General features: G+C 42.6%; 1 protein-coding gene across 2 annotated transcripts in view; it reads left to right on the top strand.

Annotated features, from left to right (window-relative positions):
* The window catches only part of TTC39A (tetratricopeptide repeat domain 39A), a 116,481-nt gene that overhangs the window by 32,313 nt on the left and 59,234 nt on the right, over positions 1-24,934 (top strand). For both annotated transcript variants that reach the window (XM_029617872.1, XM_029617873.1), the window contains exon 3: positions 24,107-24,238. In XM_029617872.1, the coding sequence (XP_029473732.1) occupies positions 24,107-24,238 (132 nt within the window). The remainder of the gene's footprint in view (positions 1-24,106; positions 24,239-24,934) is intronic.

Genomic DNA, 24,934 nt, shown 5'->3' on the forward strand with positions numbered 1-24,934 from the left:
TAACACTGTGAACCTACTTTATTCATAATTTGGAAAAGCAGGCTACACATGCAAAAATGATGATGATGATGATAAAATAATTACTAGAAGTTTGCACTGTAGAATAGTTTATTCCTAAGATGTTGACAAGTCAGATGCACTTGCTGAAACTTGTTGAACTACATTTTTATGTGATTCCTTGCGTGGAATGTACTGGATGCATTGCCAAGGTTTTTAACTACTTTATGGTAGGATAACAATGGTGATATTTTTGTCACCTGCTGACCAGCTGGCTGGCACCTGTATGGGCAAATTTGAAGACCAGACCTGGTACTGGTCTTTGCTGGGAGCTCTGCTTTGGAAAACCAGCTGTGTCCACAGGATGGGATGTGCTGTTATAGCTAATGACAGAGAGCAGAAAAGCCCAACAAATAAACAGCTAAAATATGAGTCACACAGCTGAGAGCCTCACAGGGGTCTTTAATTCAAATTATGAAGGCCAGGATTATTTGGTGTGATTTCACTTAAGATAAGCAACTCATATGACTTCCATTAATTAATTAGAACTTTGCTGTTGTGAATTAGCTTTTAGCTTTATCTAATTTTCAGATGGTTTGGGAAGGTCTGTGTTGTATTCTCTTCTGAAGTGAATGAGGAGAGACAGAAAGTAGAATAATGGAAGTTTATTCGGGCAGTAATATTTGCATACATTGCTGACACAGGGGCCAAGCTGAGCGTTAAAACTATGCTGAAATTCAGTGCACATGCTAAAAAGTAATTTAACTCGTGATGCAGTAAGCTAATGGTATGCTAATAAAAAAAACAAAACCCCTCATTAACCCATTACCACACATTACTTATTTTAACTCCTGACACATTGGCATACCATTTGCTTACTGCATTAGGAGTTACGTTGTTTTTACCATACAGTTTGCCATATGGTTACCATACAGTTTACCATATGGTATTTACCATACCATGGTATGGTAAATAAAAAGCACTTAAACCCAAGTAAAATGCGTGCACAGCTTTTTGCATAGGCTGAACGCACAGTCTGATGTGGGGGGGAGAGGATTTTTTTTTTTTTTTTTTTGTGCATATAGTCAGTCATGTCAAAAATACTCAGAATCTCAAATTCCATAACCCACACCTACTCCCACCTTCTAATCCCCCTATAATAGAGTCCGAAGCACAGCATAAAGGACATCCACCTTACACAGATGCACCTGAGGAAACGGTGTGCTTAAATTGTCCCTTTATCGAAGCCGGTAGGCGTTGAATAAAGGAAGTCCATATTCTTGGAAATGCCGCCCTTCATCCCTTCTAGGTCTTGATCCATGACCTCTACTCCAAATTTAAAAGGTCTAACTTTTCCGCATACCAGAAATCAAGCAAGAGGGTGTCTGTCTGTATCCACTTAAATAAAAGACATTTCCGAGTAACACACGTTCCTTTAAGCAAAAATTTACAATTCTATTTGTTGCATATAATCTCATCCGAAAGTATCCCCAAAATACCTAAAGAGGCCGCCATGGGAATCGCTACCCCTATTAATTCAGACATAAATTTGAACTCCGTCTCCCAAAAACTGTAAACGGGAGGGCATTCCCGAAGCCCGTGACTCAAAGTTGTATGATCTGAGGAACAGTTTAGGCACCGTGGGGATGATATAATAATTGTAATCTGAAAAGCTCTGTGAGAGGAAATGATTAACCGATGGAGGACGTGCAAGGTTTGCTCTCGTAGCACTGTTGAGGGAATATTTTGCATAAAAATTAGTAATACTGGTCAAAAAAATCATCCCCTTCTAATTCCAAGCCCAAGATCTAAATTCCATATCTCTGCCAATATCACAAACTGTTTGAAGACATTTCTATAAGCCTGCCAAGGATTGCTGCCTCCCTTGAAACAAGGACATCAGCCTTTGAAAAGCGCCCGAAAGATAAAAGCCTCCCACGAAGTTCCAGACTTTTATTAATAAAACTTGAGAGCTGTAAATATTGAAAAAAAAAATTACGAGATTCAAAACCAAACTGCTCTTGACAGCGAGGGAAAGGATAAATTCTGCAATGCTGCTGATCCTCAAAATCATGAAGAGTTTTGTAACCGGCATTGCTGAGCTGCGCAAAAAAAAATGTTCCCGTCTGTCCCAGGAAGGAACCGCGGATTACCTCATAAGGGCCAGCAAGGAGCGACAACCTCTGTCTCACAAATTTCCAACCAAACCGCACACGTTTCACCAGGATGTATTGCGAAAGATAGAGGAAGAATCTTTAGCACTGGCACGAAATATGAAGCATAAATCATAAGAAGAGGCAAAGCATTGCTCCTCTGGTACAGCAGCGAAACACTGGCTGCTCAAAAGCCAGGTCTCCCCGAGCCCATTAAGCACAGGCCAAATTATAGTATTTTAAATTGGGAAGTCCCCATCCTCCTTCGCTAGTGGGCACCATTAATTTTATCAAAAGAAACCCTCGCTTTATGTTCATTCCAGACAAACTTGGCACAACTACGTTGTAACCCTTAAGATCCCCTGCAGTAAGAACTAGAGGCAACATTTGTAAAGTATAAACTAACTTGGGTAAAAGAGACATCTTAAATAAGGCAGTGATAGAGGGAGCTGCATCCTCCCAGACATACTTTTCCGGAGTTCTCCTAAGGGCGGGGAAATATTAACCTGATATCACATATCGGTATCCCTAGGTATGTGGACTCCAAGGTATTTAAGGGAGTCCTCCACCCATCTGAGTGGGAAAGTTGGCCAAGAGTTTTTTGTTGGGGTTTGTTTTTTTTTTTTTTTTTTAATGTCCCAGGATATCCAAGGCTTCGGACTTATCCAAATTTAACTTAAAGCCAGAAAAGGAGCCACAATTATGAAAAGTTTCTAAAATGGGAGGAAGGAGAACTCTCGTCTATGGGATAAAAAGAAGAATAATCTGCGAATAAGAAGGTATTCAAAAAAGAGAAGTTATTAAACACCGTGGCACCATGCAAAATATCAGTAAGGGCATGAACCAAAGGTTCAATACACAGGATGAATAATAGGGGTGACGAGGGGCATCCCTGACGGGTACCCCTAGTCAACAGAAATGAGTCAGACTATTATTCACCCAAATTTTGGCACCTGGGTTAGCATATAAGACCTGAATGGCTTGAAAGAAAAAACCCAAATTTATCCAAAACAACCAGAAGACCCATCAAAAGCTTTCTTTGCTTTGAACCCCACCAATACTAAATCCATACAGTGGTGTTACTTACAAAAATCCAGCAATAAAGAAAGATGCCGAATATTAATGCTGGACCATCTACCCTTGACAAAACCAGCTTGCCCTGGGGAGACCAGAGATGGCAAGATATTAGCCAGGAGTTTAGCATATATTTTTATGTCAACATTTAGCAACGAGATCAGCCGATACACAGAAGGCCCCAGGGGGTCTCGCCCAGATTTAGGGAGCACAACAATATGTGCCATACAAAGTTTATCAGGCATCTCACCCCACTCAACCATGGCATCAAACAAACACTTCAAACTCTGCAATACAGCAGGACTCAGTACCTTGTAAAAGGATGGCAACCCATCTGGACCAGGCGCTTTAAAACTCCGAAGACCTTTAATGACTGACATGATTTCTTTCACTCTGAAAGGCGCACTTAGGTTTGCCAACTGCTCAGAAGTCAAAGTAGGGGTGAAACTTTTCTCACGAACTTAGAGCGAGCAGCAAGATCTTCTGGGTCAGCAGTATAAAGTTGTTGTTAATCATTTTGAAATATTTTACCCCTCTCATTTGTGGAAGTAACCAAGTCTCCCCCTGCACCCCGGAGGCTGGAAACATAGACCATCTTTTGCTCCCCCTTCATCAAGTTAGCCAACATCTTACCAGAAAGGTTCCCAAATTGAAACGCGCATGTGTGGGCAGCATGTGCAGGGGGGCCACATTTTGCATGAGTTCGCACAGTGATGCAATTGGGCCTCCCCCAGTTCCCTCCCAGTCTGCTCCAATTAAGGAACTTACCTAACCTTCCTTCCCTTTCCCCTCTCCACCCTGATCCTAATGCTTACCTAGCTATCCCGAAATTTTTTATTTTTTTTTACTTATTGCTCCTTGGGAGCAGAAGCAACTTGTGTGCGGCTGCCGGCGTGCGCTTCTCCGAACAGCATGCAATGGTGCTGCTCCCGGCCCACCCCTTTGAAGAGGTCCGACAGTTGTGTGCGTACCGGGGCTTATGCGCGTGGCTGTCGCTGTTTGAAAATGTGCGTGGCGTGCGCAAGGCCCAACCATGCGCATAAACCCTGGGTTTTACACGCACGAGCCTTTGAAAATTTGACTGTTTTATGTTTCAATGAAAATAAACAAGATGCTGCTCTCTTATGCAAACTTTCATTCAAAGTTTTCCACAGAAGAAGAAATTCACGCTGAAGTTCTGGGGTTGAATGAATATTAAGTGCATGTTTACACTGACTGAGTTGGTTAATAAGATCTAAAATGTCCCTATCCCGCTCTTTCTTACGATGAATAGAATAACCAAGGATTTCACCCCTGAGCACTAGGTACCGGGGTTTTACAAAAGGGGTGGGGGTGGGGCCAGAGGCCAGAGGCCTCCGGCACAGCGGCCATTTGCTGCTGGGTTGGGATCGCGTGCCGGCAGGCTGCTGGCGCGTGCAACTTGCACATGCCTCCAGGTAGGCGCAAAAGGTAAAATAAAAATTTGGGGGGGGATAGGTTAGGGGAAGGGGTGGGAAGATCAGATTAGTGGGAAGAGAAGTTCCCTCACAGGCCGCAATTGTGCATCCCCGATTTTATAACATGCGCGCACACATGTACGCCCGCACGTATGCTTGAAAAACTACCCCAATAGGTTCAGACCTATGTTGGTTGTTGTGCATCTCAAAGGCTTGCCATTTAGATAATAAAAAGTCTCTGAATGCTTTATCTTGCACTAACCAAGAAGGCATCTGCCAATTGGAAAGATCACATACACCACCAGGTCTGTTTAAAGTGCAAGACACCAGACAATGATCTGAGACCATTGTCTGGTGTCTGAACCCCTCAATTGAGAGAAAAGAAAACAGGAAACTAGTAAATAATCAATCCGGGACTTAGAGTCAGCAGAGCGTGCACGGTGAGTGAAATCCCTGGTACACGGGTTCAAACCCCGCCACACATCTAGATCATGCAGTAATTCAAGAATTTAGGACAGCGGCTACCATGGTCGAGAGAGCAGAGACCTCTGAATCGGGTAAAGCTGGCATGGGAGTCGGGTACGGAACTGCGGCCATTTTACGCTCCAGCACGTCGGCTTCTTTTTCCTTTTTAACGAGGCGCGTGGACATTGTGGGGGAAAAAAGCCTTCAGCAAGAAAAATTGTCCCACACTGAAGGCAGAGTTGTCGGGGGGGGGGGGAGAAATCAGCAGTGAGAAAACGCTGGATTATCTTGATGGATTCAGATTTTAAGGGGGGGAGGCACCCAAGCACAGGGTTGAGCCGCCACCCTGACTCGCCGCATCACGTGATCTCTCCGGAGAGGATTTTGTAATGCGCATACAAAGACTCCCCAGCTACCCAAGCACACATGGCAGGGGCAAAGCTGGTTCCCAGCAGAGCCCCTGCCTGGGGAGGGAGCAAGATCCAGCACAAGGACGGGACAAAATCCGCCTTCCCCTCCCTGTTTTATATATGCACAGTGCATAAATCCAGAACTCCAGCTTCTGCCCACAGACTAACATTAGCCCTGGAAACCGTTAGTCCACCTCGGATTAGGAGTTGTTTCCAGCGCTAAGAAAATCCAAGCTAAGCAAGAGCCCCTCTCTGCTTTAGGGGATAATAGATAGTGTCACCAGCAGTTTAGGATTTACGTGAGAGGGTGCTAACCAAAGCGTACAGTGTTGTGCTCATGTTTTATTTGTTGACCTCCCTTCTGGGTTGGCAGTAAGGTTTGCACAGAAAATATGTGCAATCCTTATTACATCGGTTTCGCTGTCTTCTGTGCAGAAAGCAGGATTTATGCACTCAAAACATGGTTTACGTGTGCAGATAATGTTTTGCAAACAGAAATCATGGTTAATATGCACAAAATATGATTTAGGGACTTAAAATATGATTTCTGTGCATAAAAGCTGAGCTTATAAAAAGTTGTGAACAAAACACAAGTTGGCTCATAACAGTTTTATGGGCCTAGATGCTGAGTTCTGCAGGCCATGGAGATCTATGGCTTCTGTCCATAAACTTTACTCCACCTCTGACCAGGAGTTAAATTTCCAGCATTAAGAAAACCCTAGTGAAGCCTGCACACTTCTCTGCATTGGCGAGTAACACTGCTGCCTCTATTAACCTAGGCGTCGCACTCTTTGCTACATTGTTTTATTATTTTTATTAATTTAGATTTATATTCCGCTTTTTGAACTTTTTTCAGCACTTCAAAGTGGATTACATTCAGGTACTGTAGGGATTTGGAAGTGCAACTCTAAGCTCAAAAAAATATGTTCACTGATGTGTGTACATATCGCTCCATGATGAGACCGCACCTGGAATACTGTGTACAATTCTGGTCGCCGCATCTAAAAAAAGATATAATTGCGATGGAGAAGGTACAGAGAAGAGCAACCAAAATGATAAAGGGAATGGAACAGCTCCCCTATGAGGAAAGACTAAAGAGGTTAGGACTTTTCAGCTTGGAGACGAGACGGCTGAGGGGGGATATGATAGAGGTCTTTAAGATCATGAGAGGTCTTGAATGAGTAGATGTGACTCGGTTATTTACACTTTCGAATAATAGAAGGACTAGGGGGCACTCCATGAAGTTAGCAAGTAGTACATTTAAGAGTAATCGGAGAAAATTCTTTTTCACTCAACGCACAATAAAGCTCTGGAATTTGTTGCCAGAGGATGTGGTTAGTGCAGTTAGTGTAGCTGGGTTCAAAAAAGGTTTGGATAAGTTCCTGGAGGAGAAGTCCATTAACGGCTATTAATTAAGTTTACTTGGGGAATAGCCACTGCTATTAATTGCATCAGTAGCATGGGATCTTCTTAGTGTTTGGGTAATTGCCAGGTTCTTGTGACCTGGTTTGGCCTCTGTTGGAAACAGGATGCTGGGCTTGATGGACCCTTGGTCTGACCAGCATGGCAATTTCTTATGGGCTAATGCACCGTATTACATCAGGGCTGCAAAGTTGAAAAGCTGCTGCAATATTTGCAGATGGCAGGCAGTATGTCCTGTCGTCTGGCAACTGAACATATATAGCAACAATCTTCTGCAGAACAGGCAGGGCCGAGACCCCGCAGCATTCCCCCAGAAAAGTAAACCTTGATGTTTTAGTAATTGTTTTGTATTTATAGGCTCCCTGAGGCTCTAAACTGGTACCTGCATCCAGCACTGAATTCAGGCCTTCACCATGCATCTAAAAATGAAATCATTCAGAAAAAAAAAATCCTTTTTCCTTGATTTGCATTTATTTCCTACAAGGCCTTTTTGTGGTTGTCAGAATATTTTATATCCGTCTCCTTTCTTTGTTTTCCTGAAGCAGTGTGGCACTGGCATTTTCTTTATGGAGGCAGGGAGGGTACCTTTAGATCTGAACATTTAACACAGAGGTTCCTGCTCAGAATGGCCACTGAGTAACAGATAAGCTCTGGCATTAACTTCTCCCGGGAGCTGTTGAGTGCCCGGTTTGCCCAGAGCTTTGCAGGCTTCTGGGTTGTGTTTTGTTAAACATTCTCTCTGTATATTTATAAATCATTTACATGGGAATTTCAATGTAAACAATGCCCCAAGTTGAACTATTCTAGGCCTTGGCAGTGTAAACTGCCTTCGCTGCCTTTGTTGCCTTTGCATTGGACTCTAACATCCCTCCCTCTCTTACTCCTCATCTGCCCACTCTATTGCCAGATTTTCTTTTATAGAGACAAACCTTTTTCAGAGGGGGGAAAACATTCTAAAATTAGAGGTCAGGGAATGAGGTTTAAGGAGGGTAAACATAGGAATAGCATAAGAAAATATTTCTTCATGGAAGGGGTGATTGTGTGCATGCAGTGGACGCCCAGCTGAGGTAGTGAAGACCCAAATGGCAGCGAAATTCAAGATATCATGGGATGAGCACTGAGGCAAAGAAGTAAAGGGAAACCTCGGGGGGTCTATGGCATTGCACCAGGAATTAAATTGGGCAGACTAATGGGCCTAATGATCCTTATCTGCTTTCATGTTCTGTGACAGTGGTAGGAGCAGGGTTGGGAGGCCGCAGCATTTCCAGGAGAGAGGTGAGGAGGACAAATAAAGGTTGGGCTATAGGAAGCACAGCCTCACTGTACTGCAGGCCATGGACCGTCTACCACACCCCAGAAACCAACCAAGTTGGTGCTGGGAGATGGGTCCTGGCAGGGGGGCCAACAGCCTCACTATTTTTGGTAACTGTATAGGATAGTACAGATCTTGGTGGTAAAACACGGGGATGAAGCTGGTTTGGGATTAAGTGTACGGGATCTTAATTTATTAAAAATTTTTTATATACTGCCTATAATAGAACATCCATTCTAGATGGTTTTCAGCAAAACATTCATAGTAAAACATAAGAATTAAAAACAGACTTATAAAACAAACAATCTAAAAATAAAACAATACAACTATATCAACAAGTATACATCAGAATAAGATAAAATCAAGAAAAGACCAAATGGAAAAGGTGAGCCTTGAGTTTTTGTGAAAAAAAAAAAGCAAAAAGCTTATAGTAATCGATTTTACAAATGCCTTGTGAAAATCCAAATACGCAAAAAATATGCAATAGTTTACAAGACAAGAGCTCCGCCCATCAAAGCCATGCCAACTATTCCCCATCAAGGCACGTCTAGCCATATAACCAGCAATCCTGCCTCCAAGAATAGCTTCCACCATCCTGCCCAGCGGGACGGCACTTCTCCCAAATCAAGGTACTCAGTATCTTAGCAGTTTGCTTTCTCAAAGGAAATTTTAAAACATGCAGAAAGAAGGCATGGGAGCCAAAATCTATTCCTCTTTCAGTTTACAAAAATAAGAGCCTAAACCAAGAAGTTATATCAAGACTCCTTGTAGCAGCTTTGATTGTCTTCTGATTGGCCCTGATGGAGTGTCACTTTAACACTCTCTTCACTATTCTGCTAATACCCCCTTGCTACTAACTGATGCTATTACAATCTCTGCCTCCCGATGTGGGATTTCCGTATAGACTGTTTCCTTCTCCCCTGCAATATCCAAACCTTTTAAGGGCTGAGAAATCAAGGAAGAGTTGCTCCTTGACGTTCTCTAGCTAGGCATTGCTTCCTCCCCTCGGCCCTGCCGGCGGGACTCGTGTGCCCTCCGAGGATCACGCGCTACATCTTTACAGGTTACTCCATTAAAAAGTAGGACAACCTACTAAGGATCTAATAGGAAAGGGAAGCCTGAACTGGCACATGAAGGAAGAGGGCACGCAGCAGGAGCCCCCATTACTTGCATCTTCCCTGCTCATGTTCCCAAGATGGAAGACAACCAACCTGGAAGAGTTCAAAAATTCAGCCTGGGTAAGGAGCGATATCCTACAAGCAGTGAAACTTTTATGGCTGGTGGCCGGGATAGAGATCCTTAGACAGGAATAACTGGGCAGACTGGACGGGACAGACGGGTCTTTTTCTGTTGTCATCCGTGATGTTAGTGTCGCTTATGTTTGTTTTTTTTTTCTCACGAACGGATTTCAAGTGGCATTAGCAGAGCTCCTGTGCACATACAGAGGCTGCATGGCCAAACCAGTTTGTCGTCTATCAAGCAGACTCCGCCTCTGCAGGTGCCGGGCAGGATATATGTGTGTGTGTGTGTGTGTGTGTGAGCACATGGCACAATGCTCTGTCAGTGCAGTATAACTTCCTTCACTGCAGCATTTTAATCCCGGCAGATGCACTTAAGAGTTGAGTCTGAGAGAGCTGAAAGGCAAGAAAAGTTGTGCATGCTTTAAATTCAGGTAGGGGTTGCAGGCCTCACCCAGGCCAGTCTGAAGAGGTTCATCCCATCCTGGGGTGGTCCTGCTGCTGAATGCCGAGAGATGTTTACTTTTTTTTTTTTTTTTTAAAGAAAATCAAAACTGCAGCATCGTGTGTGTGTGTGTGTGTGTGTGTGTGTGTGTGTGTTGGAGGGAAGGGGGCAAAACCCGGATTGGATCATCCTCTTCGGCAGGTCCTGGGGGAGGTAGGGGGTCCCTAAGTTCCAGAGCTGTAAACAGTTGAGATGGTTGCTGGGTGTAGCTTGGATTTAAATAACAAAGAAAAGAAAAAAAGGGGGGGGTGACAAATATTTCTGGGAGTCATGCAGACCTGCTCCTTTAGCAAACACATGCAACGTGTACCCTAGGGCGAGAAGGCAGGCATCCGCCACCTCCCTTCCTATTGTGACTCGCAATGGGAGTGACAGTGGCTAAACTCATTAAGCCCCAGTCCTGATGTGTTTGCCGCTTGTGGGAGGGAGGGGGCAGGTAGAAGACGGGTCGGTCCTCAGAACTAGAGGGAGTCTTCCTGAAGTTCAAGCTGCGCTCTTCTATTTAAGAAAAGCACTGAACGGAGGTGTGGCCAAAACCAGAAAATCCACTTCTGGTGCCAGATGCTTCCAGTAAGGTGGTGTCAGTAGATGTGCAAGCAGAGGTGGCTTGTTCACATCTGCTGGTGACGAGAGGAGGTGGGACAATCTCAAAATCCTTTATAATTGCTCAAGCAAACAGAAGTTAATTTTGACAAAGAAAATGTTTGCCAGAATAAATTAGAAGTGAATCTCGTATTCGCGTGTTTTGTAACTCGTATAAGGGTTCCTGCTGTCCTGGAGGTTTTGGGTCTGTTGTGCTATATTAATGGTTTTCCTGGAGCAGCTGGATGTGGTGTTTTATGTACTGTACTGAAACTCGCCTGTTCTTTTATTGTGCCAGATTTGTGACTGAATGCCTACAGGCATACAAGATGTGTGGTGAACCAGAAGACCCGTCCCTGGGTCACAGTAACATGATTATGAGAGAAGGCTTTATTGCCATGAGCCCTAATTTGGCTCTCTCGGGTTATAAAGTAGATTTCATTTTAGCGTCCATTTTAGTGCATGGAAAAAGCTTCAGATTAACAGATTGAAAGCACAATTTTGCCTTTTTTAAAACATATTTTTTTTAATGCTTTCCAACCTACAGAATTTTGTGAAAAATTATATAAAAGGGATTGACGTCCATCTTTCCATAAGACAAGAAACCTTGGGGGAAAAAAAAGGGAGAGAGATTCACCAAATTTGGCATGCAGGAGGAAGAAAATGTGAATGTCTTGAAAGATTTTTTGGAAAGCAGCAATATCCCTATTGCTTTCTGCAGGAAACTGCTAGAATGCGGACTAGCGCTCCATTCTAAATGCCCCCCACCCCCATCCTACCAGCAATTTGTCCCAGAGCAACACAGGAAGAAAGAGCGAGAGAGAGAGACAGGGAAAACGAACTGAAGCAACTGGCAAAGGATGGCAGAACAAGGTATTTCCAATCTGCACACATACACTATCCCCACCTCCACACTCCCATACATACCTATCTACATATCCCTACTCACCTGTCACCCACATCTTCCACTTGCACAGGCTGACATAGGCAAGGCTGTGCAGTTGCCCAGGGGGGCCATGCTCCCTCCCTCCCAGAACCCTTCCACGTGATGTCTGAAGGAAGGAAGGCTATGCAAAAAGAAGGCAGCTTCTCTCTGTGGTGGTAGGTGAAGATCAGCTGGCAAGGCCTCCTGAGGGGAGGATACCGCTAGGCAGGAAAGGGGAACAAGAGGAGTGGTTAGAGCAGCAGCTGTGAGCCAGAGAAGCCCGGGTTCAAATCCCACTCCTCCTCCTTTTGTCTTGGGGCAGGTCACGTCCCCCTCCATTGCCTCAGGTACAAACTTTAGATTGTGAGCCCCTCTGGGGATAGGGAAATAACTACAGTACCTGAATGTAATCCGCTTTGAAGTGCCTAGAAAGTGGAATATAAATCAAATAATACAAAAAAAAAAAAAAAAAGAGAAGAGGATTCTGAGGTAAGAAAGAAAGAGAGGGGAATGCTGGGCAGGGGACAGAGAGTGGAGTAGAGATTGGGGCAAGAGGGCAAATGGTATATTAGGCTGGAGGCAGTGCTGTGCCACAGCTGCTATCAAGGATGGGTGCCAATTTCAGTTTTTGCACAGGATGCAAGTTGGGCCTAGAACTGGCTCTGGACAATACCCCCACTCATTCTTATACCCCTAAACCTAAAGACACACTTATACCCTCCCCATGCAAACCCACAGCTTTACATCTAAACAATTACCCCATACATTACACCCCCCCCCCCCCACACACACACAGTCACACATGATTCAGATTCGGATAACTTTATTGGCATAACAATTGTACATGTGTTGCCAAAGTAATATACAGAATGATAAACATCCCATACACACTCCTCACGCGCTTACCTCCTCCCACTTGTCCTCCTTCCACTTACCCCCACTTACCCCCACATCCCCCACACAAACCCACCACCTACATACTCATACACTCACATGCCCACGTGCATCCTCACACGAACTCACAATATATATATATACACGCCTACACTCCTCACACACCGCAGACTAAACCATGTATGCACAACACTCCCCACATACCCCTTGTATATATGGATGTTGGAAAGCATTCCCAAAGCCGTGCCTCTGCATGCTTTGTCTTCTTGCTTTGCAGAGCAGTCACCCCATGGCGGCAGCTATGCAGATTGCTTCCCTATGGCTCTCCCCTAGGAGTCAGACACGGTCCGAGGCAGGGATGCCCACCAGCCTTCATTGTTACTATTAACACTTATTAACCTAATAAAGCTACCCTTGACCCAGATGCTTTGTTGATTCTCTTATAACTAATGTTATTTCGAGGAGTCAGGTGATAGTTTTAGCCTCTGTGATCAGTCAGGTTTGGCCCATACAGTTTTTCTATCTCCTCAGCCAGGAGATCACCACCTCACTTCCCACAGGGCAAGGACTATCGTTTGCCATTATATCCCGAAGAAAATCCCACCCTGTGATGTATTCAATAAATATTGTCATAAATCCAAACCAATTCTGTTTAGAAAACATTTTTTAATGGGATGTGGTAAGTTTCATACGTATTCTGATGCATCCTTGCTTCAGTTTTCATGTAAATGTAATCATGAACTTACCACCCTCCCACTCCCTTCTTTATTAAATTAATTCTTCTATTTTTTATATTTTTGTATGTATTATAAAAAAGTTTTTAAAAATGTAACCCTTTTGCTGTATTCCTTATACCTTTTATTAAATTTTTCTTAATCAACAATGTCTCAATCAGTATGGCTGGTCCGATCGTTCGAACTCCTAAACGAATAAATAATCCAATGAGATTTACTTGCAATTCACTTAGGCATATAATCGATGATACAAGAACCTCTCCTCGTATCCTCTTTCTAAATGTCCAAAGCAATTTCTTTATTTATTCAATTATTTCGCGGACCAATCCAATACCCGTTGACCCTTGGTCTACAGCCAGTTATATTTTTTTACTGTGCGCTTCGACTATTTGTGGGATCCCTCAATTATTGTTGTTCAAATTACACACATCTGCACCAAGGTGTTCAACTCCTCTTAGACGATAGGGTTACAATTTAGAAGTCTACCAAAACACTCCTCTTAGATTTTGTATAACGCCAACTATTATCCTGCATTGGATTTGTACTAACAACCTGAGGGGAGAAAGGGTTGTTGGTTTCTTTCTTTGTTTTTTCTGTTTTTTAACATTTTAATTTGCTGTATCAATCAACTCAGCCATCCTGCCTCCATTTCCTGCAGACAGCAGCTGAGAGAACTGTAGCAGGATGGATTCTTTGTGTCCCCCACTCGCTGAATTAACTTGAAACTCATCACCTGCATTGTTGTGTAAGGACGTGCAGGATCAGTTATATCTGAAAGTGAGCAGATGATGAAGAGGATTAGGTGGATGGATCTGAGCTGGAGCTATACTTGAGTAATGCCTAATATTGTAAGTGTATAGTGGTTTGGAAATCAGAGCTTTAGTCTTGTAGTGGAGTCTGGAGGCGGAAGATACGATATCCAGCACTGTGGTGATGTCTGCAATCCGGATTAATACAAGTAAGGATATTCCCCATTGCCTCTCTCCCAATGTCAATTCCATGGCACATAGCTATTTAACTTTATAAAGGTTTTTCATACACATGCCTGTCTACTAATTAGTTATGTACAATAGGAAGTGAATTTTGTGTGGTTCTGTGCCAAAGGTAATATTGAGAGAGAACATTTCATGTGGTGTATGAGCAGAATTGCTTGCCAAGATCATTGTTTATGTTAAAAACCTTGATAGTGGGAGGATGAGAATTTATTTTATAAAATATTCTATACCATCTCCCCGAGTCAAAGATAATGTTAGTAATGACAGTTCTTGAGAATTCATTCACTGCGGAACCTGTAGAGCTTCTCTCTCGCTCGTTCTTTTTTATATATATATATATATATATATATATATATATATTTAAAAGTTATTACTCTCGGTACTATAATAAATCTCGAGAAATTGATTCTCTCACTTTATGCAAACACAAAGTACAAAATAGAGTGAGTTTGCCCGTTTAATTAATCAAAATTCCAAACTTTTATTTCAGCTTATACAGTTCTTTAAAATCTAATTTTGTACAAAGAATACCACCTCAAGAATTAAACCTTTATGTTGTCATTAAAACACATTACTTAATTCAGACATATTCACACCAGATACAGTCAGTCACAGAGATCTCTAATTAAAAACATTATTCACAACATAGGATTATTGACAAAATGTCCGTTAATATGAATTTATCGATTTAAACGAAAAATGTCCCAACTTGAAGCTTACAGCTCAAACCTGTGCTTAGGAATGCTTGAATTTTTTTCTCACTGTTTTTTTTTTTTTTAACTGAATATCAAGCTTGATGATTCTTACTGCTTTTCCTTTAGTAAGTTTCATACAATCCCGACAAAGGCCTTTGTTTCACCTGTCATTGGGCTTCATCAGAAGCTTATAATTTCCACATTTGTTGTAATCACCATATGCAGTACCAAAGAAGTTGATTATGAATGAATAGCTGTTTTCGAATATTTAAACATTCAACATTCAGCTGTAAAAAAAAAAAAAAAAAAAAAAGAACTTATTACAAACTTCTGTTAGTAATTGTACAAAATGAAAAATTTAAAACCGTAAAGTTTATCTAAGCTTAAAATGTGACATTTAGATGGTGGTATCACATGTTTCTGATTAAGACTCGCAGTGCAGCGTACTTTCATAGGCGAGTTTAATTCTTTAAACTTCATGTTTCCTCTATCAAGGAAAAAAACCCAGTGTTAATCATATATTAATGCTGTAACTGAAAATTCACTTTTCCTTATTTTTATAATTTATATTTATCTCTTAAAACTAAAATATCCCAAAAAGCAGCAGTGCACATCCCACCTTCTGAACAAGGTGGGACAATATCATTCCTGTACTAAAGATGAAAGAATGTTCAGTAACAGCTGGAAGCTCCTTTTAAATATCAGGCCATTGAATGTTGAAAACTTTATTGTTTTAGTTATTGCAAAACAGAAACACCCTCTTGTTTTTAGTTAGAACATTTCCCATTTGATTGTTTTATTCAAGCCTTTAGGATGGATTGTTTCCTATTTAAAAATGTAATATTGCTCCCTAGGTTACAGCTGAAGAGACTTATCTCCACCTTTACTTAGAGGTGTATGTTGGATCATGAAAAATTTCAATTCAGCAATGATATGATTAAATTGAAGCTAATGCTGTACTAAAGGGGCTTCAACTTTTAGCTGTCCGGATACAGCTAGAGTGTTGTATAATGTGCGTCTCTATTGTTCTCTTGGTGTGACCAATGTCGATCTTAGAACAAGTACAAATGATCGCCAATGTTACTCGTGTAGTGTTACAATTAAAATAACCCCTGCATTGGTGGACTATAGGCAAGAAAGAATGATGAAATTCACACGGCTACTCTTTTCTCCAGCTCAGACTGAGTCAGTCTCAAGCAACCAGGTCAAAATGTGTATGAGCTGTGACTTCTGGAGATTGGAGATTCATGGACTGCAGGATTACGTAGTGCTTGAGGCTGTGATTGGCTAGAAGAAAGCAATGGTTGACAGTACAAAGCCTAAAATGTATTAAACCTTATTCCTTGGTAGCAGCATTAAGATGCTCCAGGCCATGCTACATCTAGACATTGCAACATCGTCAGGAGCTTGATCGCTTAGATTTTGGGGCTGATTCAATACTGTGCGCTAGCTGCTGCTTAGGCCTAACACGTGACTGGACACGCATTTTGGACGCGCATCCGTAACTGCCAATTCAATACGTGGATTAGCGCATCCAAATCTCCTATGTAGCTAATAGCACTCATTACATGGAAATCCATGTAGATGAGGCTATTAGCTAACTCTTCGTGATCCAATACATTTTTTTCGAGGCCAATGCACCCTTGCAACATGGCACATTTTACGCCAGCCTGGGGCTGCCTTAAAGATATGCCATGCTCAAGGGTGCATTTAAAAAAAAAAAAAATCCTGCTCTCTGAGATTCCTCCTGATAGTATTATAGCTATACTATGTAGGAGGAACCAAATAAAGCAGTTTTTTATTTAAAAAAAAATAAATTTTAGACCGACAAACATACAAGGTACATGGTCCAGGCTGTATCTTGTGCGTCCATGTGCCGGTAGCAGGAGAAAATGGACGCTCGTAGATTGAGAGTCTGTTTTCCCAACCCGCTTGACAGCCACCTCTCCTGTGCGTCTGATTCCGAGGAGGCACTAGGGATGCACATTTGTCCATTGCACTTCCTTTTTAGCACGACCCCTCGTTTTAATATTGGATCGGGAGCCCAGGAGAGGTGGCTGGGTGCATGTTAGGAAAACGGGCATTCAGTGTGGGGTTTTTTTTAAACTCTTTATTTAAACAATTTTCAATACAAAGAAAGAAAGAGAAAAAATCCTAACCCTCCCCTTAAACAACAACTAAACTCCCCCTGCGGAAGAAAATCAAAACTACCTAGCAGACATTGTGATGCATTTTAACAACAATACAGGTATTCCGTAGTCAGCATCATCATGTCTACAAGCCATGTCTAGTCATCTGTAATTATACTCAGTGGCTATTCCAGTATTCCCAATAGGGGGTCTAGATTTTGTCATATAACACATTCTGATAAATAGATGAGTAAGCTTCTCCACCAAAGCTATTTCATGTACCTGAGTCTGCCATCTACTCAATGTTGGAACAGACTTCCACAAGGAGGCTATCGTAAACCTATCAGCATGTGTTAATTGATCTGCCAGGCTTCTTTGCGAGGTGGTGAGATTATGTTCCCCCTAGATTCCCAACAGACATACTTTGGGCTTCATGACAATCTCTTGTCCTAAGATTAGGTGGCATTCTGCCATGACCAGTTGTCAGAAATTTGTAATAAATTCACAAGTCCACCAGACATGTATATAAGAGCCTGGATGACCACAGCCCCACCAACAAAGCCCAGCTGAATTTGAGGAAAACTTAGTGTCAAATAGGGGATATCTCTAAGCTCTGTGGAGAAGTCTGACCATCATTTTAACACGACAAATGCATAGGGAAATCTTATGTGCTTTTTTTTCCATATTCCTTCCCATTGCTGGCAAGTTAGTTCCATCTGAAGATCCCTATTCCATTGCTGAATTATACTGAAAGATGGCTCCTGTTTCATTTGGGTTTGCTGCAAAGCTTATAAAAAAGAGAGATACCTCTATGAGGTAAATATTCCTGTATAAGTATTCTCTCTACTGGACCAGGGACTTGAGGCTGCCATCCCTTTCCCACAAATCGACCCAGCTTAGCCACCAAATTTTGATAGAAGGCTTCCGACTCACCCTCTATCTCAAATTCATCTCTAAGGTCCTGGAAAGATTTTAACTTAGTACCATCATCTTCCCATAATTGTCCTAAAATTTTAGACCCAATTTTCTCCATTTGGCAGCATCCCAATACATCATAGATGTTGCCAGTCTGCAATTGCCTCGCAGGGGAGTGAGTGCAGAAAGGCTCTGCCCAGGCCACTTTAGATTTTTACCCATAGCTTTCCAAATTTTTAAGGTATACGTGATGTGAGGACTTAGCCCCACCTGCTTTCTTGGCTCCTATAAGCAATTCAGGTTGTAGGAGCAATATTGGTAAATCCATGCCACCCGCTAGTTGTGTTTGAGCATATACCAGGGTACTGTATTTTCCCTATGAAGCCACACCATTGCTCCTGCCAGTCCACAAGCCCAGTGGTAACTCTGTAGGTCTGGGAGAGCCATCCCACCCGCCTCCTTGGGTCGCCAAAGTGTGCGCAACTTGATGCGCTCAGACCTAAGTTGCCAAATAAATTGTAAATAAACCTATAAAGAATGGAAAAAAAAAACACTCAGGCAAGTAGCAAAGAATATGTTGGAACGGTACATTAGACGAAGCAGTATATTCATTTTTCAAAACATTAATCCTACCAGCCCAAGAAAGGAAATGACCATCCCAACCCACAAGATCCTGCTTAATCTCTGTAACCACAGGTGCATAATTGAGTCTATATATGTCTGCTGCTCTTCTCGGCACTCATATTCCCAAGTATTTAAAGCCATCCCATGCCTTCCTGAAGGCGGAGAAGCATCTTGGTATCTCCTCCATCCTCAAAGGTCCTAGGGAAATACCTCAGACTTAGTGTGATTAATTTTATTTCCAGAGAACCTGCTATACTCAGATAAAATAGCTAACAGTATAGTGCCAGATATCCTGGGGTTAATCAAGAAAAAGAGGACGTCATCTGCCTAAAGCGATATGACATGCTTTACCCCCTCCACCTGGAATCCCATCACATCGGGATTTGCCTGGACCCTGTGTGCAATAATTTCTATGGCCAAGTTAAATAATAACGGAGAGAGGGGACACCTTTGTCTCATGCCCGAGCTATATGGAAAAACTCAGAACAGTAACCGTTAGTAAGCACTCTGGCTTGGGGATGGACATAAAGTAATCCTTATCCATCCCCCAGCCCTGCTTTCTCTAATACTTTAAATAAAAAGGCTCACTGGAGTCAGTCGAATGCCTTTTTGGCATCTAGAGCCACCACCAGGCCCATCGTACGTGTCTTCTTCGAGTTAAGGTAAAGAGCCTCCTTGTATTCATGGTCGAGAGGCGCCTTTTAAGAAATCCTGTTTGGTCAACTTTGACAAGAATAGGCATTACTATCTCAAGCCTCGCCTGAAGTATTTTCGCTAAGATCTTAACATCTGAGTTCAATAGCGAGATTGGGCAGTACGAACCCAGATCCAATCATAGTGCTGATCCCGGGTTGTGGATCAGCACTATGATTGCATCAGACATGGTATGCATCACATCAGGATTGCCCCGCAGATAGTCAAATGTCTCTTTCAACCTCAAGGCTAGCTCAAAAGGAAATTAAAAAAAAAAATCTATGTGGAAGCAATCAGGCCCTGGACTTTTACCCTTGAATAAACCCATAATGGCCATGTACACCTCTCCCTCTTTGATAGGGGCCTTCAATTGATCCATTTGCCGCACATCACCACACATTGAGGAGTTCCCTTAATGGTTGCTTGTTATTGTTTCAGTAAGGGATGGCAAGTCAGCCTCCGTCAAATATTCTTCAATTTGACACCCTCAATGTTGCTCGGTGTTGCTATACAGGGTTTGGTTAAAAAAACCCAAAACCCATGAACACATCATTAATGGACTTTGGGCAATGCGTAACTATCCCAGCAGGGGTTCTTATACCATTGATTACAGTCTGGGCCTGCCTTTTCTGAATAGCTCTGGAAAATAATGCCCCCGTTTTTGTTCCCCTGCTTATGCATTCTCTAATGGGAGAATTGAAATGACCTCTCTATACCCTTCATTTGCAGGTGACTGAGGTCTTCCCTCACTCACTGTAAAGCACCATAGACTCTTGGAGAACAGGTAGCTTTGTGCTGTACCTCCAGGGTTTTTATTTTCTCCTCTAGAGATCTTTCCCGCCGCAAATGGATTTTCTTTTGGTGAGATGCAAAGCTAATAATTCTATCCCGTAGTACAGATTTAAGTGTTCCCAGAGGATAACCGGCGATTCCTCTGCCGCCCGATGCACCTCAGCAAAGTCTTTTATTGCATCTCTTTATCATCTGACAAAACTTCTCATTGCCCAACAGCAGGGGGTTAAGGTGCCAGGTTTTAACCACCGGGCGTCCCTGAGATATAAGTAGCAGCAACAAGATGGGACTATGATCTGAGAGGTGACTGGAGAGGATATCGAACTGCTCCATGCCCAGCACCAGGGAGGCTGTGCAGAGAAAGAAATCTATCCTACTAAATGAGAGATGTCGTGGGGGATAGCATGTGTAATCCCTTCCTGACAGGTATCGAGCCCCCCAGACATCCATCACTCCCAGTCTAGCCATCAGCTCTTTGAGGCCAACAGCTTGATTTGTGTTTGAGGAACACCCTCTTGATCAATCTTGAAGGGGATCAAGACAGTCATTCCAATCTCCCCCCATCACCATTGGGGAGGAGGAGAAACCCTCAAGTGTCAATGCCAACCTCTTATAATATTCGTTCTGAACTGCATTAGGCCTATACACATTTACTAATGTAGCTTGTTCCCCATGAAGCTCACTAAGTAACGTCCCTCCTGATCCTTCGTATGTTTACTTACAGTTAGAGGAAGGACTTTGTTCACTAAGGTGCACACACCCTTGCTTTTTGTTTTATAGGAGGAAGAGAACACCCGACCTACCCACTCCCTCTGAGGCTTCAAGTAATCCAAAATATGCTTGCGTTTTACTGGCGTGCCAGTTCTTCTAACGTTTAGCGTGATGATGTTAATCTCCGTATTAGCCATAGTCACGGTGTGACGGACAACTAAATATGTTGCATCTCATGCCCACTAGAGTCCCCCTCCAAATTCCCACCAACATCTCAACACACTAGAGTTCCCTTGGGCGCTCAGTATTTTCTGCGCACATTTATTGCATTGGCTGCTTTGCCTCTCAAAATGCTCTTTCCGCGTGTTGTGTTTTAATGGTATATTGCATGGTGGAGGGAGATTTCCTGCTCTCCTTTCTCCCAACACTACCTACCGCAGATGCCTGCTAAGTGGAGCACGTTTTCAACACAGGTGATGGGCATGGTATGTTACAGCACACAAGTAGTTTGCAGCTTGAAAATAACCCCCAAAGGAAATGTGACAGCTTTGTAACATTTACAAACAAGCAATTCCACGTTACTGGGTGTGCATAAACTAAGTATACTCCTAGAAGTATGCTGAGATATTATGTGGTTGGATTGATTATTTTCTGCAGCTGATGAGTGGTGTGACTGAGTTTGGGGCAGAGGATGGTGGGTGACTGACTGTTGGTGGAAGGGGCGATTGTGTGATTGCATTCGGTGTGGGTAATGAAGTGACAATCCTTAGTGCAGAGGTTCATTGTAATGAGCTGGATGGTAGGTTACAAAATGTTACTATTACTGTGGAAGATTTGCATTTTTCAGATGTGTGACTACGGAGGGCTCCAGCAAACTCTGGGGGTCATTTACTAAAGGGTTTTTCCCATTCTGTGTCTATGGGAGAAGTGCTTAGTAAATGAGACCCTCTGGATTCCCGGAACGAATCCTGAGCAGTACAGACTTAGTCGTGTGGCACAGGAGGTGGACTGGGAGTGGAGAACAGCATGCAGAGACCCTGGATTGTGAAATTCTTTTGCCCTGGCGAAGGCTGTTTGGATGCAAACCTTGACTTTTTCAGTTTGTGTACTTGGCACTTGTTGCTAAGGTGCCTGGCTTTTTCCTTCTTCTTAATCATAAATTGATCTGACGTTTATTTTTGGACAGTCTCCATTATGGTGGGTTTCTGTTGAGGCAGGCGAGGATGATTTTTTTTTTTTGTTTTTTTTGTGCTGGGACCTTGAACAGAAGAGCCTGTCATCTGAGCCTCTCCTTAGCTCTCCCACTCATACCCCCTGCTGAGCATTCTCCACACTGTTTATCCTTCTGCTAGGCCTGGGCTGTGCATACCATTCTTTTTTTATTTTTTTATTTTTTTATTTTTTGTAAATTTGTTGTTATTGAGTCATTTGCTACAGAACAATGAACAGCATAAGAAAAGAGCCACAGCAAAGATATTGACACAAGTGTAAGCTTAATCACCCAGCTTTTTAACATCGTAGAACCCCACAAACAGAAAACCTTGCACACCCACAAACAAACCCACACATAACCCACAGAATAACGACACTGGTAGAGCCATTAGGTCGTCTTTCATGTCCCTGGCCAACTAAAAGCTTTAACAAGCAGTAAGCATGTTTTCCCACAAAACAAAATAACCTTTAAGGCCGAGCCGCCAAGTCCCGCTTCCGGATTAATTCCAGCTGTGCCGTCTGCTGCATCAGAGCTTTCCGCTGGACGAAAGAAGGAGCACCCTCAGATTTCCAGCTCAGCAGAGTAACGTTCTTTGCGAGAAGTGCTCTCACACCATTCTAACCCCAGGCACAGGGAGTCCTGCCGGCTGGACTTAGACCCCTGCCGACATGGGAGTCCATTCTTCAAAGATTTTGCTCCAGGACTAAAACTGCTCCAGCTTTGCACTTGCATTGTTACCATTACAAATGTTGGAATACAAAAAGTCCTTAGATATGACACCTCCCAAAAAAAGAAAACCAGCAAAGAATATTTTTTTTATATTTGGCAGTGACATAATATTTGTCAACTTGTAATGTAAACTTAGAATGTGTGTGGTTTGTATCCATTCCATATACACAACTTTTTCAATTAAAAATCTATAGAGAAAAAATAGCAGATATTCTTATTAATAAATCTGGAGCAAGCCTTTGAGAAATCCGCTTTACTGCTTTATGAAAGTTATTGAAATTCTGCTCATTATTATGTTGTATTTATACTTATTTGTGTTTCCTTGCATCACCAAAGTTAGGGGCTGGCTTGTGACTCAGTAACAGTCCTATGCATTGCCATGTGGAGAGACCTGTGTTTGATCCCCAGCTCTGGTTTTCTGCCCCCCCCCTCCCCCGGTTTCTGCTAGAGCTGGGGCTGCTGCAGAAGTAGCGTTCATGGCCCGTTAATTGGGGAGGGTATTGGAGGTAGTCATCACTCAAGGGCGACACACATAATGGCTGGATTTAAGATCCCTGATTGCAGAGGTCCCGGTGCACCCTGGCCAAGGATGGTCTCCTCAGTGAGGAAATGTGGTGAGTTGGGAAGGGGTATAAAATAGGGGGACCAGCTCCATGAAGGTTCAAATGGCAGATCCTGAAGCTGGAAGCCCAAGTATGAAAGCAGCAGGAAACCGCCAGCTCAGAAGAAAGCCAAAGTTAGGCTTTTTGAGTGGATCTTCTCTGGTGCTAGAATGTTGTTTCATGGTGACATGGTTTGGTATCTAATGCAGAGGGTACTGTAGGTAACAGGGTATAAAAAGCTGTCAAATGTTGCCTCTTACCCCCAGAGAAAGTTTCCTGTATTTCTTTCTTCTGAGTGGTTTCTGTTTTTTTTAATTTTTGTGCTCAGTGGCACCAGGCAGGGCCTGGTCTAATTTCTCTTTGTCTGCCTGGTGCATGGTCAGTGTTGCTAGACCTCTGTCTTCATCCTCATTCACTCTTTAGCCAATAGGAACTCACATTCTAGAATACAAAGGAAGAGGCGTGGCCACAAACTGTAAAATAAATAAATAAATAAATAAATTCTGAGGTGTGTCCTGATAGCTAAGTTTAAAGGGGGAGGGGTCCTTTAAAAGTATTCTCCATGTTAGTTTTGTACTGTTTTTTAGAAGGATGGGCTGGATTCCTTGGCCAGAGCAGTAGATGTTAATTTCATACCATGAACATGCCAGTTAGTACTTTCTATGTAATTTTTTTCTTTTTTTGTAGTTTCTTGAAACTTACTGTGTTATGCTCAATTGATGTATAATCTCTAGTGACTGTCAGTGGTCATGGAGTCTCCCCTGTACGTCAGGATGGCAATTAAGTGGCTTTTGTTTACACTGTACGCTACTAATGGGATATATTCACACAACATATTACATTTTACTCCTTTCCCCATAGAACCAAGGACAGTATGTACCATGCACTGACCTATGCCACCATATTGGAAATGCAAGCGATGATGACCTTTGACCCTCAAGATATACTGACTGCCGGAAACACAATGAAAGAAGCCCAAACGGTCTGTCAAAGGTGAGTACATGATAGCTGTGCCAGGCGATAGGATGCTTCCCTTATTTACTGTAGCAGGGAATAAGGCAGGTGAGTTAAACAGACCGCGTTAATAAACCATCTGTAGAAAATGTTTACCTGGATTAGTTCATGTTTGATTAGTGCCAGTTCATAGCATGGAACTTAGCTGATACGCCGTGTCCTGAATGTGTGCAGAAGCTATTAAGCTTGCTTGTGTTTATGGATCACACCAGTTTGTGACGTGTATATGCAGGACTGTAGGTACGCATTGCATGTGTACAGAGGTAGAACAGAAGAGGGCTTGAAATCAAAACAAGAAGATTAGAAGCTTTTAGTAAGCGAGAGTGGTAGCATCGGTGAAGGTCTTGCTTTTGAGGTGTGCAAGGCACATGAATGGTGCTTCCATATGAACGTGTTGCACGCTTGACATGGTTGGTTGTTTAAATCAACGCACTGCTGAAAGGAATAATATGACAGGATGCCAGATTCAGGTTGATATTGTTATTATTTGTGTATTATTGTACTGCTTGTGTTGTGAGTTTTGTTCAAGCTGTTCTAGCAGTTACCCTATAAATAAAATAGTTAGGTTCAAAAATTATGCATCTAATTTGAGAAATATAACTGTGATTCGAGAACGAACTCCACAGCGCTTGTTTTTAAAATTAGGATTCCCAGCATGAAATCCTGGCGACCAGC

The sequence above is a fragment of the Rhinatrema bivittatum genome, chromosome 10 (genome assembly GCF_901001135.1).
Source record: "Rhinatrema bivittatum chromosome 10, aRhiBiv1.1, whole genome shotgun sequence".
Classification (NCBI taxonomy): Eukaryota; Metazoa; Chordata; class Amphibia; order Gymnophiona; family Rhinatrematidae; genus Rhinatrema; species Rhinatrema bivittatum.